Genomic DNA, 18,421 nt, shown 5'->3' on the forward strand with positions numbered 1-18,421 from the left:
ACTCTCACAATCCTAAATCCTCCAAGCTCCTATCTCTTTTCTCCTCAAAACCCTATCAAAAAAAAAGTGTCAGGCAAGTGATTTATATAGGGCTTGTGATGTCAAATCTCCTGACTTTGAAAGTAGCTAATAGTAAAAGGCCATGATACAGGTGCTTTTTTCAAAAAACCCGCCATCACACGTCACTAACAGAGAACAGCTCAGAATACCTGATAGATGACATGGTTTAGGGGCAAAGATAGTATTAAAGTAATTCTATAGTTTTCAAATAAGAATTACATAGGCGATTGTATTGTGTTTCTAATGCACAAAGTGATTTATTTTAGCAGATGTAAAAAGTTAACAGTTCAATGTATTATTATAATATAATCAACAGTACAGTACAGCCAATACCAAAAAGATACATACATACCGCTGCGATGCGCTGCGCAAACAACGGGCACCAGTGAACAGTGATTCACCCTTAAATACTGTGATCAGTGAAGACTGAGGCTGGTGGGGGTGCAGCTATGATTATATATACAGTCAGTGTTACACAGTGAACAATAGAGATGACGTAGCTTGCTTCTATAGGTCCAGACAAGGGTGGTTTAAGGGAAAACAGGTCATAGGCTAGTTCAGGCTAAGGAATCCAAAGGTGGGGTACGTCTCTCCAGGGGATGTGCTCCAGTTACAATTAGTTAATTAGCATTTCACATTCTGATATCAATTTGGCTATTTATTCCATAACATCAATAACTAGAGTATGCAATATGCGAAGTCTTCGGCGATGTAACCGGACAGCTGCTGATGAATAGGGGATTAGTATGATATCAGACATGACACATTTCCCATAACCTGAACCTTAGATAACACTAAAGTGTACATATAATCATAGTATATAAACTAATAATAAACCAAATACTGTCTGCTCATAAATCACTTTGGAATGTAATCTATAAATATATATATGAAACTAAATGTTATAGTGCGTGTGCGTGCGTGCATATTTTACCGTGTGATCGCACCATGCCACGCATTATGTGCCGTACGGATCGCAATCGCACGGCAAAACAATATTAACCAATATACTTTCGTTCATCCAATTATACGACTTCGACAATAGAAGAACATGAGGCTCTCTGTACTAGTGTTTTCCTTATTATTTTCTAAGTGAGCCCAGTGTTTTGCAGGAAATCCAGGTGACATAACTAATTTCTGACTTTTAGCTTTATCATGACAATAACAAATACAGGTCAGGTAAAATATAACATATACAGTGTACAGTACAACGACCTTGGGGTATATTTTCATTTTCAATGCATGAGACAGAGAAAACATCAAGTATCCATATTCAGCATTACACAAAGTGACTCTGCAAATAAACTGGTTACCAAACAATAAGAATTTCCCTGTGACTGTTCAATCTGGTCTCTGTGTCTTCAATATTTCCAGTTACCCCATAGCATTTATAATTTTCACCCATGTAACATTGTTTACGACAGTGAGTAGAACGACAAAAGAATTAACAAAACCTACTTGCCCGACAGTTAATAAATGCAGACGGACCTTCATAATGACAAAAGAAGTCCCCGACAGTCTGATGAGAAAACACGACCACCAGTAATGCCGGCAGGGTGTTTTGACATCATTTAGAATGGCGCCCGAGATATCACCACTTTTAAAGCGTCAATGCCGATTGTCATGAAAGGTAAGTGTTAGGGTAATGTAATCTAATGTGCGTTTTTTTAAAAACAGACGTCCATCGGGTATGCGCACATCCATATACAACAAGGAGCGGATGTAAAGATACGTGTGTTGATGAATACGGGTCTATGTGCGCTCTGCTCTAACAGACAATACACTGCGGGATACATCCCATACATATGTGGAATATCAAGTTCCAAAATAACGCACAGAAAAAAAAGCTGTAATTGATGTGACCTGTTAATAATATAGTTATTAATGACAAAACATTACAGATTACAAATCTGCTGCCATCCTGGTAAATGACAGGAGATTTTTATCTAGAATGTCTAGGTACATTTTTCCATTCATCCTTCATTCAACCACATGTAGTATGCCAGTACCGTGTGCAGAAAAACAGCCCCACACCACGATGTTCCCACCTCCAAACTTCACCGTTGGTATGGTGTTTATGGGGTAATGTGCAGCGCCATTTCTCCACCAATCATGGTGTGTATTACGGCATCCAAAGAGTTCAATTTTGCTCTCATCTGACCACACTATATTCTCCCAGTATTTCACAGGCTTGTCCAAATTTTGTGCAGCAAACTTTAAACCAAGCTTCAACATGTTTTTTCTTCAGCAAAGGAGTCTTGCATGGTGAGCGTACATACAGACCATGGCGCTGAGTGCATTACTTATTGTTTTCTTTGAAACAATTTTTCCTGCTAATTCCAGGTCTTTCTGAAGCTCTCCGCAAGTGGTCCTTGGTTCTTGGAGAACCCTTCTGATAATTTTTTTCATTCCTCTATCAGATATCTTGCGAGGTGCACCTGGTAGAGGCTGGTTTATGATGAATGATGTTCTGTCCACTTCCGGATTATGGCCCCAATAGTGCTCACTGGAACATTCAGCAGTTTAGAGATCCATCTGTAACCAATGCCATCAGTATGTTTTGCAACAATAAGGTAGCAAATGTATTGAGAGAGCTCTTTGCTTTTACCCATCATGAGATGTTTCTTGTGTGACACCTTCGTAATGAGACACCTTTTTATAGGTCATCAGTTTTGGCTGAACCAGCTGGCAGGATTGCTTTCTAATTACTAATAGATTTCAGTTGGTGTCTTGGCTTTCCATGCCTTTTTGCACCTCCCTTTCTTCATGTCTTCAATACTTTTTCCCTGTGTCATTTTACATTATTGCAGAAATCTTAATTTATGGACATCAATGGTTTGATTTCTTTGCATGTGTGGATTGCAAGGGTTGCTGCTGACATGTGGTGTAAATTTCATTACAATAGCCCCATTAAATATATAATTACTGAGAAAAATGTTGATGTGTTCAATACTTATTTCACCCGCTGTATTTGATCATGCACCATCTAATGTCTGAGAAATACACAGACGAAACGCGTTGAGGACTAGAGATTCTATTGTGGGACTATTTATTCTTTGTTTCTTGATCAGGAGCTGACACTGTGACTTAGCTTCTATTGGATGTAACAGCTGAACCAGACAGAAGTTACCATTCGCTGATGGATGTCACAAAGAAACCCAGATCAGCATTTTATACTTGTTCTTATGTAAGTGTGATACTTATTTTCAGTGCAATAAATCTGCTGAATTTACAGTGTTACACTATGATGGTTTTTCTTTCTACCTATTCTGTGTACTGCTGAGATGTCTCAGCAGCATCTATAGAGATCACAGCTATACAAGAAGTGCCATTATCGGAGTTATCATGGGATGTTTGGAAAAATTGCTCATTATACAGATAAGTGTTAAAGATTGTTTATTTGGTACGCATTTGCCGTATTGGAAAGGATATCCTTGGGATTGCATGAACTCTCTGCTCACTGCTTACGATTTGCCATATATGTTCACATTTGCACTATATCTTTTGTGAGACTGTCACGTCCACCTATATATGATAGTGAACTTCCTTTAATATTTTCATCTATATGTATCTCTCAGTACTGTTAACACAAACAATACTACACCATTTTGGCGCCCTATCCCATACGCTTATTTTTCTCTCTCTCTTTCTCTCTCTCTCTCTCTTAATATATATATATATATATATATATATATATATATATATATATATACACACACATATATATATATATATAAAAAACATACATACATATATATATATATATATATATATATATATATATATATATATATATGTACATATATATATATATAAATATATATATATATATATATATATATATGATCTTTTAATGCATATTTAATATATGTTTTCAGTTTTATATATGAAATATTATTGAGCCTTTTGGCAATACTTAAAGTATTAAACATTTGTCATTCCGTTGTACAAGTGATTAGTGATCAGTTGTGATGAATACATCACATATAAATACTGAGACTGTGTCACCTGGATTCATCCTTCTGATGAACGTCCAACAGCACAGAAACGTGTCAGGTTCTTACTACAGTCTCCATAAGGATTGGTCACATTATTTTCAGAAGTAGATCTCTGCTTTCAGCATTTGAGCTGTGTCAGCTCACGGTACTTGGAGGGACATAAGATCTGAGAAATTCAATATCTATGGTGAGCCTATTTTTCCCTGTCATTTTAAGCCAAAACACTGGTAATTGAAGGGTTTTATATCTCAACATTACTCACCTTTATACTGACTGTCTCCTTATGATCTTGGATTCTATGAATGATTGACATTGCTAAGTTACCTGTTCAAGCCTGTTCTCTGAATTCTTCTGTTATTAACTTATCTGATATATTATCCTAACTGCTAATTCTAATCATTGCATACATCAATATTTGAATCATGTTCCTAGGGTGCTATCACCTGCTTTTTAACAAGTGAAAAGGAGTTCTGTAAAATTAATTTGATTGTTTTAAATTAGGTTCTGTGATTTCTATCATTCTGACTGAATTTAGATGTTATGCCATAACAAATTAATTTACTTATATATTTTGTGATGGTTTATTCTTAGCAATTCATTTTAGTTATGTTAGTGTTACAGTTGATATTCAGAACATACCTTTCTGCTCTCACTCCCTGTCTCGATAATAGGTGATTCCTAAACAATAGGTCCATTTGTTGACATAACAGGTTGTCAGAGACTGTGCTGATCTAATTAGAATGTGAGATGTTGCCACCTGCCAAGGTCTAATTAGAATTTTCCTTTGTTGTAAGTGGGAATGTTTATACCTCATTTACATATCAATGAGATAAACACGAGAGACCTGGAGACAAACAGTCTGAGAATATATTCTGGTCATCCCGGGAACTATTGAAGAGAGATGGGAAGGAATGACTATAAATAGGCAGTATCAGCCCAGTGTTAGTGAGTTGGTGGCTGGAGAGCTGGAAGGATGGAACAGTAAGAATGATCAGGAGGGAAAGAGATAGAAGGAGAAATCTTCAGAGTAAGGTAATTATATTATACATAAGAATATACTGATATATACACAAATATTTGGAGATATTATGTTGTAGATATAGTATTGTTATAAGTGTATTCTCCCATAATCGTATAAACTAAATTTGGTTGTACAATTAAGATTAAGGTCCAAATATTCTCATGAGCCAATAATTGTATATATGATAATGAATTTTGTGTGGCAATAATTATATCAATAAAAAAATGATATGTATGTATCATAAATACTGTATGTATTAGAATCACACAATGAAAAGTGTCAAAATCTGTGCTATGATTCTCTATCTTTTTTGTGAGTAGAACTTTTTGGAATATATTCTTTAGCCAAATAATTGAAGAAGACAACAGATATCTCAGATAAGATTTATAATTTCTTTTGGTATATGGATATTAATTAGAGCACATCATTGTTTATTTAAATTGGTTTGATAACACTACACTGTTTGGTGCTTTTGTGTGTGATGCTTTGTAGATATACCTGGAACAGGAGTCTAAGGAAAGAGCAGCCTCCTGTATGGTGTTAATTTATTTGATTTGTATTTGTCTATCACTTAATATTGGGTAATCAGTTAGTGCCACAAAGTTTATTCTTGTGAATATATATATATATATATATATATAGATATGCACTCAGTGGTCACTTTATTAGATACACCTTTCTAGTACTGGGTAGGTCCCCCCTTTAGGTTGCTGCCTCATGAATTACTGACTATATATTACATTACTGCAGAGTGTCTAATTTTTAACACTTGTTCTTCTTTAGTGTACTTGTTGTGAATTTTATTCACTGGAAAAACACCTACATCTAAAGATGTAAATTGTTAAATACTAGTGAGTCTGTGGGGAGTGTATTTAGTACAGATATTCCTTCACAGTTTTCATTTAAGTATGTATGTTTCTGTATCGATGTTCACAAAAATAAAAACAATGGTCAATGCCTGATTCATAGTTGTTAGTGTAAAAAACATTTTTGTATTCTGTATCCAATATAACATTACTATTATTCCAGTAGTTTCATTAATGTAATGATTAGGCTGCTAAATGTTAACATTCTTTTTGCTTACAGGTGAATTAATGAGCTGGATTCCCTTTAATAACAGAATACATCTTGGGAAGGTCCTTGTTCTCTGAGCATCTCTGTGTTCCAAAAAATTCACCTACAAGTCATATATACTACAGTGATCAATTCTTCTTTATAGCAGCTAACTTCATTTCTAAATGGTAGAAACTCTCTACAACTAATTTGTTGTCAAACACATGATGAATCTAAAAGGAGAGAATCCCTATCTGTGCTCTGAATGTGACAAAACATTTTCATGTAAGTCAAAACTGATTACACATCAGAGGATTCACACAGGAGACAAACCATTTAATTGCTCTGAGTGTAGCAAATGTTATACCCAGAAATCAAAGCTTATTGTACATCAGAGGATTCACACAGGAGAGAAACCATTTAAATGTTCTGAGTGTAGCAAGTGTTTTACCCAGAAGTCAGTTCTTGTAAGACATCAGTTGACTCACACAGGAGAGAAACCATTTAAATGTTCTGAGTGTAGCAAGTGCTTTAATGTGAAATCAAAGCTGGTCGAACATCAGAGGATTCACACAGGAGAGAAACCATTTACATGTTCTGAGTGTAGTAAATGTTTTACTCAGAAGTCTACTCTTCTAAAACATCAGATGATTCACACAGGAGAGAAACCATTTAAATGCTCTGAATGTAGCCAGTGTTTTTTCCACAAGTCAAATCTTGTTGTACATGAGATGATCCACACAGGAGAGAAACCATTTAAATGTTCTGAGTGCAGTAAATGTTTTACTCAGAGGTCAACTCTTCTAAAACATCAGATGACTCACACAGGACAGAAACCATTTAAATGGTCTGAATGTAAAGACCACAGTGAGCGTTAGTGATTGATGAGCTCGAAAAATTAATACACTTGCCAACTAGTATATTTCTGACTCGTTTCGTCGCCTCTTTCGGGCGGTTTCATCAGAGGTTGATGAATCCACCCCCCAAAGAGACTGATCTAATGTGAGCTAATTGAATATCTTTAGTGAGTTTGGATGTCTGTATTTTGAAATTTGCCTTTAGAAAATGTCACTTGCCTATACTAGGATCTATATATTGTGTTATAAGATATGTATGACTATTTTATATTATTTAAAATTGTTATATATTAATAAAATCAATAGATTGGATTTTATACTACTTTTTTTTATTTCAAACAGTGCTCTTCTTTTATTTTTATTCTAAGTTTTGACCTTTTTAGCAGTAACAGTATCTGCATATTGTTGTAGCTGCGGTTGGTGAAGCTCCCCAAGGAAGTAAACCTGTTAGCGCCCTATTGGTTGTTTTTTATTTTTCTTCTATTTATGTTCATGCCTACACATAGTGATCTGCATATAATTTCTTTAGAGCGCTGGACTATATTTTCTTTTGTTTGCACATACACAGTGGGCTTAATTGTTCTGGCTGCACTCCTTGGTGTCATTGATCTCTAAAATGGGTCTGCTCTCTGTGGACAAAGAAGGATGGCCCCTATGGAGAGCCACAAACTACAATTGGTATCAAATATAATTCCTTCCTTCTGCATATAACTGCAAAATATACACTGCCCAGTAACGTAACATGGCGTACACTCGCAAGATTGTACGCTTCTGTTTTTAAGGAACAAGGTACGACTATTGTTTTATAAAGTTAGTTATCTAGTTAACTCCGTGCAATTCACTGTTTATGTTTGCATATTGTCTACCTAGTGGTTTCTGAAAATTAGGCAGTTGGGAGCCATAGATAATGTGGGCTTATTGTTTAATCAATGGGACTTAACAAGCTTTCCAGATTGTGTGGGTTGGAAGGCAATTTGATGATGTTCTCACTGAGCCCTATTAACTTGGGACAGATAAGAAAAGTATAGCCCCAAGTCAGCCCAGAATATATTGGCACAATAGAGTTCACTATAGGGAATATTACTACAGCATGGTATAAAACTAGGGTGCATACTGTCTGAGAGTGTGCTACTTAATTGGAAGGCTGAGCAGGAATTCTGGTTCTGTCAGTCTGTTCTTTCCATATTTGGTCTAACCGGCCATGTGAGACGATATGCCAGACTGTGAGACACAGAGCTATTCCCTATTGTGACTCAGAATAATAGACTTCGTCATTACCTCAAATCACTGTCAGGGACTGTTTGGCTGTTACATCCCACTAAGTCATACAGAGCGGTTATACAGACATTTTAGCGGACATTTCCCTGTGCCTTATGTTAGCTTTAGTTGAAAACTGGAACTTTTTACTGTATTGTGTGAATTTTAAAAATAGGATGTTGCTTTTTTAAAAAAAAATAGGTCAAGGGAAAGATTGGGTGAAAAGGGATCCAATTTATTTTTCTAAATTTGACATTTCTAAGGCTGATTATTTTCTTGGTGCCTCCTTAATAAAATACCCTCAGATGTAGACTTGTCTGCTTCTCAGAGTATCTGTTGTGTCTCCTGCTGTCACATGGTCATCTCATCTTGACTATCCCAGTGCTTTCTTAAATTTAATATTTCTAGACCGAAATAATCCCCTCCCCTCCAGGACACCCTTGCCCCCCTCTCTCTTTCTGTTAATAACACTACCCTCCTTTCTGTCCCTAAAATCTGCTGCCTAGGGGGTCATCCTCGACTCTTCTCTTTACTTCAAACCCCACATACTTTCACTCTCAAAATCCTGCTACTTCCACCTCTGAAATATATCCAAGATCCAGGTCTTTCTCACATGGGAGCCATCAAAACTCGTATTCGCTTCCTTGTAATCTCTTGCCTTGATTACTATAGCCTTTTTCACTTTGGCCTATCCAACTCCAACCTTCCCCCTCTTAAATCTACCCTCAATGCTGCTTCACAACTGTTTTCTCTCTCCCTCTGCACTATCTCTGATGCCCTCTCCGCCAGTCCCTACATTGATTCCTTGAAGCCTGCAGAATTAAATTCTAAACTCCTAAAATACAAATCTCTCATCCAATACTTGTGGCTGCTCTGCCAGTGACTGCCACCTCACTACTTCACTGAATACCTCTTCCTACTGCTGCCTCCAGGACTTCACCTGGGCTGCTCCCCAGTTGTGAAATGATCTCCCATGCCCTATTAGATTAATCTCTACTCTCCAAAGCATTAAACATGCCCTTAAGACTAATTTGTTCATTGAAGCCTATCAGCCCTCCTTCTAACTCCCATTTATTGTCTACCATCTCCATTCCCCCACTCGGAACCACCCTATTTATTTCTTCCTTCTTCCTTTAGGACGTAATTTCTCATGTGGAGGGACTTCTTTCCTTGTGTACTCTTTCTACTATTCCATCAGTCTCGCTACCTCTTGGCATGCTTCCTTAGCCCTTGTCACGGGCACTAGGAGTCTTTACCCAGGGATCACCAGGTGATAGGCTTACCAGAGCAGTATAGGTGGTAATATGGTACTCTGGTAGCAGGGTGATCACGGAACAGGAAATAGCAGATGATGAGATGCTCAGGAAAGTCTATGACTAGCAGCACTGGCAATATGGAGGTAGTAATACACGAGGAACTGTATGGACAAAGGACACGTGAAGGTAGTCAGTGGTCTGCGGTAGCAAGTTGTACCACTGCTATAGTGAGGAGGAATGTCCAACAGAAACGAGGAGGTGATGAGAGTCAGCGGTCTGCGGATAGCAAGTTGTACCGCTGTCTGAGTGAAGGAATGGAATCCAAGTGGAGGTATCCGGGGAGTCAGTGGTCTGCGTTAGCAAGTTGTACCACTGCTATGTGAGAGGATACTGGAGCAGGTGAAACTGGAAACAGGGGTCAGTGGTCTGCCACTAGCAAGTTGTACCACTGAATATATATGTGAGGAGGTGCACGGGGAGAGACTGCAACACAATATATACACGGGCACCTTGACTTTGATCCACAGTAATATGCACAATATAAATGTATAAATGACTGAACAACACTGCCAATATAGAAAGTCTCTTGAAGTAATCCAGCATGAGATAACACAGTCAATGATGGCAATAGACTCAGCGGATAGTACACTCCAGAGGAGAACCAACACAGTCCAGCAAGGTATGCAATACACAGCACAGTCAATGGGAAGTATGCATACCGTGGTTCAGGAGAAGGCAGTCAGACAGAAGTGCAGAGATACCTGAACGGCAGGAGGCCGGCAGGATGCAAAGTCCCTGGATGGGTGAAGCGGTGGTCTAGCAGGTGCAGCGCACAGGTAGGTAGACCAGCAGGGAACCCAGGAAGGCGTGGAGAGCGGATCAGCAGTAGATGGATGCGTAGCGCTGAGAAGTAACAGCAGCGGGTCTCTGCGGGAACACGGAGGTAGCCAATAGCAACCAGCAGGTGCAGTAACGATGGGACACCAGAGCAGAGTTGAACTGGAACAGTTGATCACGGAGAGTAGCGGGTAGCAATAGTGGCAGCAGACTCAAGGAAACACGGGAGAGTTGACAAGGGCTGAAGACTGAAGCGCACAGAGGCGGCGGATAGGAATCAGCTAAACAGTCACGATGAAACACAGACGGGTTGCAGGTTGAAGACTGTAGTGCACGGAGGCAGCGGATAGGAATCAGCCAAACAGTCACGATGATGAAACACAGACGAGTTGCAGGTTGAAGCCTGTAGTGCACGGAGGCAGCGGATAGGAATCAGCTGGCAGTCACAATCATGAACAGGTGAGTGGATGTAAAGTAAAGGTTGGAGTGCACGGAGGCAGCGGGTAGGAACCAGCAAACAGTCACAGTGAAATATAATAGCGTGATGTGGATTAGAAGACTGTAGTGCACGGAGGCAGCGGATAGGAATCAGCAAACAGTCACGATGATACAGTTGATGGTAGAAGTGGTATGGGAACCACAGTAGTAGAAGTGGTTTGGAAACCACAGAGGTAGAAGTGGTTTGGAAACCACAGGAATCAGCTGGGCTGAATAAACGAGGAAACACAGGAACACCTTCAGAGACTCATGGGGAATGAGACTCCAAGATCAGGCAATGTGGTGATGACCACAGGTGCTTAATATAGGGAGGTTGCCTGATCTGCCAATTAAGTTAAAGGAACATACACCGGAGGTATAGAAAGGGCTGCGCATGCGCAGTCCCTCAGGATGGAGGACGGCCACGGTTCCTAAATGTCCGGGAAGAAGCACTCACAGTCCGGTGAGTGACAGTACCCCCCCTTTTAAAGGTGGGCACAGAACGCCTGGAACCGGGCTTGTCCGGATTTTTGGAATAAAACTTCTTCAGAAGGGCAGGAGCATTAAGATCTTCAGCTTTGATCCATGAACGCTCTTCAGGACCAAAGCCCTTCCAATGAACGAGGAAACGGAGGACTCCTCGCGAAATTTTTGCATCCAATACCTCAGTAATCTCGAAATCCTCCTCCTGATGAACTTGAACTGGCTGCGGTGCTGAGGGAGGAGTCGAGAAACGGTTGATGATGAGAGGTTTGAGCAAGGACACATGGAAGGCATTGGAAATCCGAAGATTCTTAGGAAGAAGAAGTTTAACACATACTGGATTGATAACTTGAATGATCCTATATGGACCAATAAAACGAGGGGCGAATTTCATAGATGGAACCTTCAAACGAATATTTTTGGTAGATAACCAGACACGATCTCCAATTTTTAGTGGTGGAATAGCCCGCCTCTTCTTATCTGCGAAAGACTTATATTTATTAGATGTCTTCTTTAAACAGGTTTTGACCTGAGACCAGATATTTTTGAAGGTTTGACAAGCAGTCTCCACAGCAGGAACTTGGGTGGGCGGGAGGGCAGGAAATTCCGGAAAAGACGGATGGTAACCGTAGACCACAAAGAATGGAGTTTTGGATGATGACTCATGGTACATGTTGTTATGGGCGAATTCAGCCCAAGGGAGCAATTCTACCCAGTTGTCTTGGTTGGCTGAAGAGAACATCCTAATAAAAGTCTCAAGATCTTGATTGACTCGTTCCGTTTGTCCGTTAGATTGCGGATGGTAAGACGATGAGAGTGCTAATCGTATGCCCAAGGTTTTACAAAGGGCCCGCCAGAATCTGGAAACGAATTGTACTCCTCTATCCGACACAATCTCAGACGGACATCCATGGATGCGGAAGATTTCTTTAATGAAATGTTCAGCCAGAGTAGACGAGGAAGGTAAACCGGACAGAGGGACGAAATGGGCCATCTTCGAAAATCTGTCTACCACTACCCAAATAGTATTGTGATTCTTACTTGGTGGCAAATCAGTAACGAAATCCATACTAATATGGGTCCAAGGCTTGGACGGAATGGGTAGTGGTCGCAGCAACCCTGCTGGAGTTCTGCGGGAGGATTTGAACTGAGAACATAAATCACAGGAAGCAATAAACTCTTTGACGTCTCTCCTCATTGAAGGCCACCAGTAACTACGAGAGAGAATCTCAAAGGTCTTGTGTTCACCGGCGTGTCCAGAAAAACGAGAGGCATGGAACCACGAAAGGATTTTCCTCCTCAGAGTAGGAGGCACAAGGGTCTTCCCAAATGGTAGCATTTTGGTGGATGAAGCAGCCAGAGAAATACATTTGGGGTCTAGAATAGCATGGTTGGGAACCTCTTCTACATCAGAGGACGTCACAAAAGCTCGAGATAGAGCGTCAGCTTTCTTGTTCTTAGCGGCTGGTTTGAAGGTTATAATTAATTCAAAGCGGGAAAAGAAAAGAGACCATCTTGCTTGACGAGGGTTCAAGCATTGAGCAGATTGCAAATATGACAAGTTCTTATGATCCGTGAAGATCGTCACCGGATGGCGAGCTCCTTCCAACAAGTATCTCCATTCCTCTAATGCAGCTTTGATGGCCAGCAACTCCTTGTCCCCGATAGTATAATTTTTCTCTGCGGGCAGAAGACCCCGAGAGTAGAAGGCACAAGGATGTAATTTTTGTTGCTCCGAGCGTTGGGAGAGAATAGCTCCTAAGCCCACATTAGAGGCATCTACTTCTAGGAAGAAGGGGAGTGTCACATCAGGCTGTCGCAGAATGGGAGCAGACGAGAAGGCCTCTTTGAGGATTTGAAAGGCTTGGAGAGCCTCAGATGACCATTGCTTAGTATTAGCCCCTTTCCGAGTTAGGGCCACAATGGGAGATGCAATGGATGAAAAGTCTTGAATGAAGCGTCTATAGTAATTGGCAAAACCTAAAAAACGCTGGATGGCACGAAGAGTAGTTGGCTGAGGCCAATGTAGTACAGCATTTACTTTGTCTGGATCCATCTTCAGGCCAACTCCGGAAACTATATACCCCAAGAATGGAATCTGGGGTAACTCGAATGAACATTTTTCCAATTTACAGAACAACGAGTTTTTCCGTAGTCTGGAGAGGACCTCTGCCACATGTTGGTGATGAGAAGGCAGGTCCTGTGAGAAGATCAATATGTCGTCTAGGTAGACAACGACACATACATATAATAAGTCCCGAAAGATCTCATTGATGAAACCCTGGAAAACAGCGGGGGCATTACACAGCCCGAAGGGCATTACTAAATATTCGTAATGCCCATCTCTGGTGTTAAACGCGGTCTTCCATTCGTCACCGGAACGGATTCTAATTAAATTGTAGGCACCACGAAGATCCAACTTAGTAAATATCCGAGCTCCCTTGATGCGATCAAATAGCTCAGTGATCAGCGGAATGGGATACCGATTCTTGATAGTAATGGCGTTGAGTCCACGAAAATCTATACAAGGGCGTAATGATCCATCCTTCTTTTTGACGAAGAAGAACCCAGCTCCAGCGGGAGAGGTGGAAGGTCGAATGAACCCACGCTGGAGATTCTCCTGTATGTACTCAGATGTAGCTTGAGTTTCAGGTAACGAGAGAGGATAGACCCGACCCCTGGGAGGAGTCTTGCCAGGTAGAAGGTCGATCGGACAATCCCAAGAACGATGAGGAGGAAGACGTTCAGACTGAGCTTTATCAAACACATCGGCAAATGAAGCATACTGAGGAGGGAGTCCCGGGGAGGAAGATGAGATGGAAGATCGCTGTACTTTAAGAGGAATAACTTGAGAGAGACAACGATGGTGACATTCAGACCCCCAAGACGTAACTTGAGGGGTGCGCCAGTCAATCTGGGGAGAGTGACACTGAAGCCATGGAAGGCCTAAGACAATCGGACTTGTCGTAACTGGAAGAATTAAAAACGAAATTTCTTCATGGTGTAGTACACCAATCTGAAGGGTTACTGGAGACGTACTCTGGGTGATGAGACCATTGATGAGGCGTGATCCATCTATAGCCGTCACAGTAATGGGTGTTTTTAAAGTGATCACTGGTAGGGACCATTGATTCACTAGTGATTTAGAAATGAAATTTCCTGCTGCTCCGGAATCAATCAATGCCTGTGACTCAAAGGATTTGGTAGCAAAGGAAATCGTAACATCAAAAGCGCAGACTTTAGATTTCATAGACAATGGAGAGGACTCCAGGGACCCTAACTTCACCTCTCCAGAACTAGTTAGGGCCTGGCATTTCCCGATCTCTTAGGGCAAGAGCTGAGCATATGCGTGGAATCAGCACAATAGATACAGAGTCTATTCTTTACTCTTCGTTTCCTTTCCTCTGAAGATAATTTGGAACGTCCTATCTCCATGGGAATCACAGAGGATGGAGCTGAACGAAATTGAGGGTTTAAACGAAGAGGTGCTTTGACAGCTGTTGTTTTCTCAGACTCTCTTTCACGAAATCTCATATCTACACGATGGCAAAGAGAGATCAAATCTTCTAGTGACGAAGGAAGCTCTTGGGTAGTCAGTGCATCTTTAATTTTATCGGAGAGCCCCTGCCAGAAGGCGGCAACTAATGCTTCAGTGTTCCACTGAAGTTCAGAGGCTAAGATCCTAAATTGAATGACATACTGTCCTACTGTATGGGAGCCTTGTCGCAAACGAAGAATGCTGGAAGCAGCGGAGGTCACACGACCTGGTTCATCGAACACACTTCGGAACGTGGAAATGAATTTGGCACTATCTTGTAGAATTGGATCGTTTCTTTCCCACAGGGGGGAGGCCCAAGCCAGGGCTTGTCCCGAAAACAATGAGATAAGATAGGCCACTCTGGAACGATGGGTAGAAAAATTTTGAGGTTGGAGTTCAAAATGGACTGAACATTGGTTAAGGAAACCTCTACAAGTTTTGGGGTCCCCGTCATATTTTGACGGAGTAGGCAGGTGAAGCGTAGGAGCTGTAGACACCTGGGATGGCACTGGGGAAACGGAGGCAAGCACAGGAGCTTCAATATTAGCTGTAACAGTCTGTCCAGATGTTCCTTGGGAGGTTAACGATTGGTAACATTGAAGTAACAGCTGTTGGCGAGCATCCTGTTGCTCCACACGGCTGACCAGATGCTGCAGCATCTCCTTAGCGGTAGGTTCCGTATCTGGGTCTGTCATGGCCTGATCTTACTGTCACGGGCACTAGGAGTCTTTACCCAGGGATCACCAGGTGATAGGCTTACCAGAGCAGTATAGGTGGTAATATGGTACTCTGGTAGCAGGGTGATCACGGAACAGGAAATAGCAGATGATGAGATGCTCAGGAAAGTCTATGACTAGCAGCACTGGCAATATGGAGGTAGTAATACACGAGGAACTGTATGGACAAAGGACACGTGAAGGTAGTCAGTGGTCTGCGGTAGCAAGTTGTACCACTGCTATAGTGAGGAGGAATGTCCAACAGAAACGAGGAGGTGATGAGAGTCAGCGGTCTGCGGATAGCAAGTTGTACCGCTGTCTGAGTGAAGGAATGGAATCCAAGTGGAGGTATCCGGGGAGTCAGTGGTCTGCGTTAGCAAGTTGTACCACTGCTATGTGAGAGGATACTGGAGCAGGTGAAACTGGAAACAGGGGTCAGTGGTCTGCCACTAGCAAGTTGTACCACTGAATATATATGTGAGGAGGTGCACGGGGAGAGACTGCAACACAATATATACACGGGCACCTTGACTTTGATCCACAGTAATATGCACAATATAAATGTATAAATGACTGAACAACACTGCCAATATAGAAAGTCTCTTGAAGTAATCCAGCATGAGATAACACAGTCAATGATGGCAATAGACTCAGCGGATAGTACACTCCAGAGGAGAACCAACACAGTCCAGCAAGGTATGCAATACACAGCACAGTCAATGGGAAGTATGCATACCGTGGTTCAGGAGAAGGCAGTCAGACAGAAGTGCAGAGATACCTGAACGGCAGGAGGCCGGCAGGATGCAAAGTCCCTGGATGGGTGAAGCGGTGGTCTAGCAGGTGCAGCGCACAGGTAGGTAGACCAGCAGGGAACCCAGGAAGGCGTGGAGAGCGGATCAGCAGTAGATGGATGCGTAGCGCTGAGAAGTAACAGCAGCGGGTCTCTGCGGGAACACGGAGGTAGCCAATAGCAACCAGCAGGTGCAGTAACGATGGGACACCAGAGCAGAGTTGAACTGGAACAGTTGATCACGGAGAGTAGCGGGTAGCAATAGTGGCAGCAGACTCAAGGAAACACGGGAGAGTTGACAAGGGCTGAAGACTGAAGCGCACAGAGGCGGCGGATAGGAATCAGCTAAACAGTCACGATGAAACACAGACGGGTTGCAGGTTGAAGACTGTAGTGCACGGAGGCAGCGGATAGGAATCAGCCAAACAGTCACGATGATGAAACACAGACGAGTTGCAGGTTGAAGCCTGTAGTGCACGGAGGCAGCGGATAGGAATCAGCTGGCAGTCACAATCATGAACAGGTGAGTGGATGTAAAGTAAAGGTTGGAGTGCACGGAGGCAGCGGGTAGGAACCAGCAAACAGTCACAGTGAAATATAATAGCGTGATGTGGATTAGAGGACTGTAGTGCACGGAGGCAGCGGATAGGAATCAGCAAACAGTCACAATGATATGTAATAGCGTTGAAGTGGTTTAGAAGACTGTAGTGCACGGAGGCAGCGGATAGGAATCAGCAAACAGTCACGATGATACAGTTGATGGTAGAAGTGGTATGGGAACCACAGTAGTAGAAGTGGTTTGGAAACCACAGAGGTAGAAGTGGTTTGGAAACCACAGGAATCAGCTGGGCTGAATAAACGAGGAAACACAGGAACACCTTCAGAGACTCATGGGGAATGAGACTCCAAGATCAGGCAATGTGGTGATGACCACAGGTGCTTAATATAGGGAGGTTGCCTGATCTGCCAATTAAGTTAAAGGAACATACACCGGAGGTATAGAAAGGGCTGCGCATGCGCAGTCCCTCAGGATGGAGGACGGCCACGGTTCCTAAATGTCCGGGAAGAAGCACTCACAGTCCGGTGAGTGACAGCCCTGTTCTCTTGAGTTCAGGCTTACTGCACATTGGACATTACAATAACTCTCACTTCCTGTCTTGTAAATAATTTTATCTACATTACCCTGTTATCTGTTTGTGTTTGTTTATTAAACATGTCAGGTCTTTATATTTTTTTCATTTAATATGTATTATGTAATGGGCTAAAGATCAATGCTGACTGTATATGTCAAGTACGGTGCAGCAGATCTTTTATCGCACCTAAAAAATAAATAATAATATGATGTATATTTTCTTATACTGAGCTAATAATTATTGGCAGTAAGACCCTGGGCTAGATTTACTATCAGGCGTGTTTGTAAACCCGCCGACTTTCGGCGGATTTGGCGGTGGTTTAGCCATCGCCGGATTTACTAAGGCTAAACCCGCCGTCCAAACGGCCAGAAATTATGTTTCCAAACCCGCCTCTGTATAAAGCGCCATGACGGTTTCAACAATGTTCAACATACAAACAGCCGGATTTACTATTAGGGGGTTTATAAAGCCGCCGGAAAACCGCCATTCAATAGACCAAAATGAAAGCGCTGCTTGTGAGCGGCGAGATTGCTCAGTGTGCTGTTTGAACTATTTAGCCATTTTTCACATAAGAGAAAGAGCCATTTTGTGCAAAGTTTCCTCCTTTAGGATTGTATATGGGAAATGGGCAAACTGTCATGTAATTTGAGGGTACGTTTTGTTTTGTTTTTTTCACCCAGTATTATTGCATCCTATTTACTGATGTAAAGGTTTTTTTTTTGGTTTTCCAGTTGCAACAAATCCTCAAAAATACTGTTGTTTTTTCAAAATCAGGATGCACAATATGTCATTACATAGGTAACCCTTACTTTAATGGTAATGCAATCCAAAAGTTACAAGATCAAAAAGGTGTTTCTGCCTGAATAAATCACAGTCAATGACAGTCTAGCGGGCAGCAGTTAATCAGGGGTGGGTTTTTTGGAGAATGGCTTTTGCGGGGAATGT

At 41.5% G+C, this 18,421-nt stretch overlaps 1 protein-coding gene across 1 annotated transcript in view; it reads left to right on the forward strand.

Annotated features, from left to right (window-relative positions):
- The window catches only part of LOC142149622 (uncharacterized), a 276,122-nt gene that overhangs the window by 106,618 nt on the left and 151,083 nt on the right, over positions 1-18,421 (forward strand). Inside the window, 1 exon segment of the mRNA XM_075204945.1 lies at positions 6,439-6,947. Within this exon segment, the coding sequence (XP_075061046.1) occupies positions 6,439-6,947 (509 nt within the window).

The sequence above is a fragment of the Mixophyes fleayi genome, chromosome 4 (genome assembly GCF_038048845.1).
Source record: "Mixophyes fleayi isolate aMixFle1 chromosome 4, aMixFle1.hap1, whole genome shotgun sequence".
NCBI lineage: Eukaryota > Metazoa > Chordata > Amphibia > Anura > Limnodynastidae > Mixophyes > Mixophyes fleayi.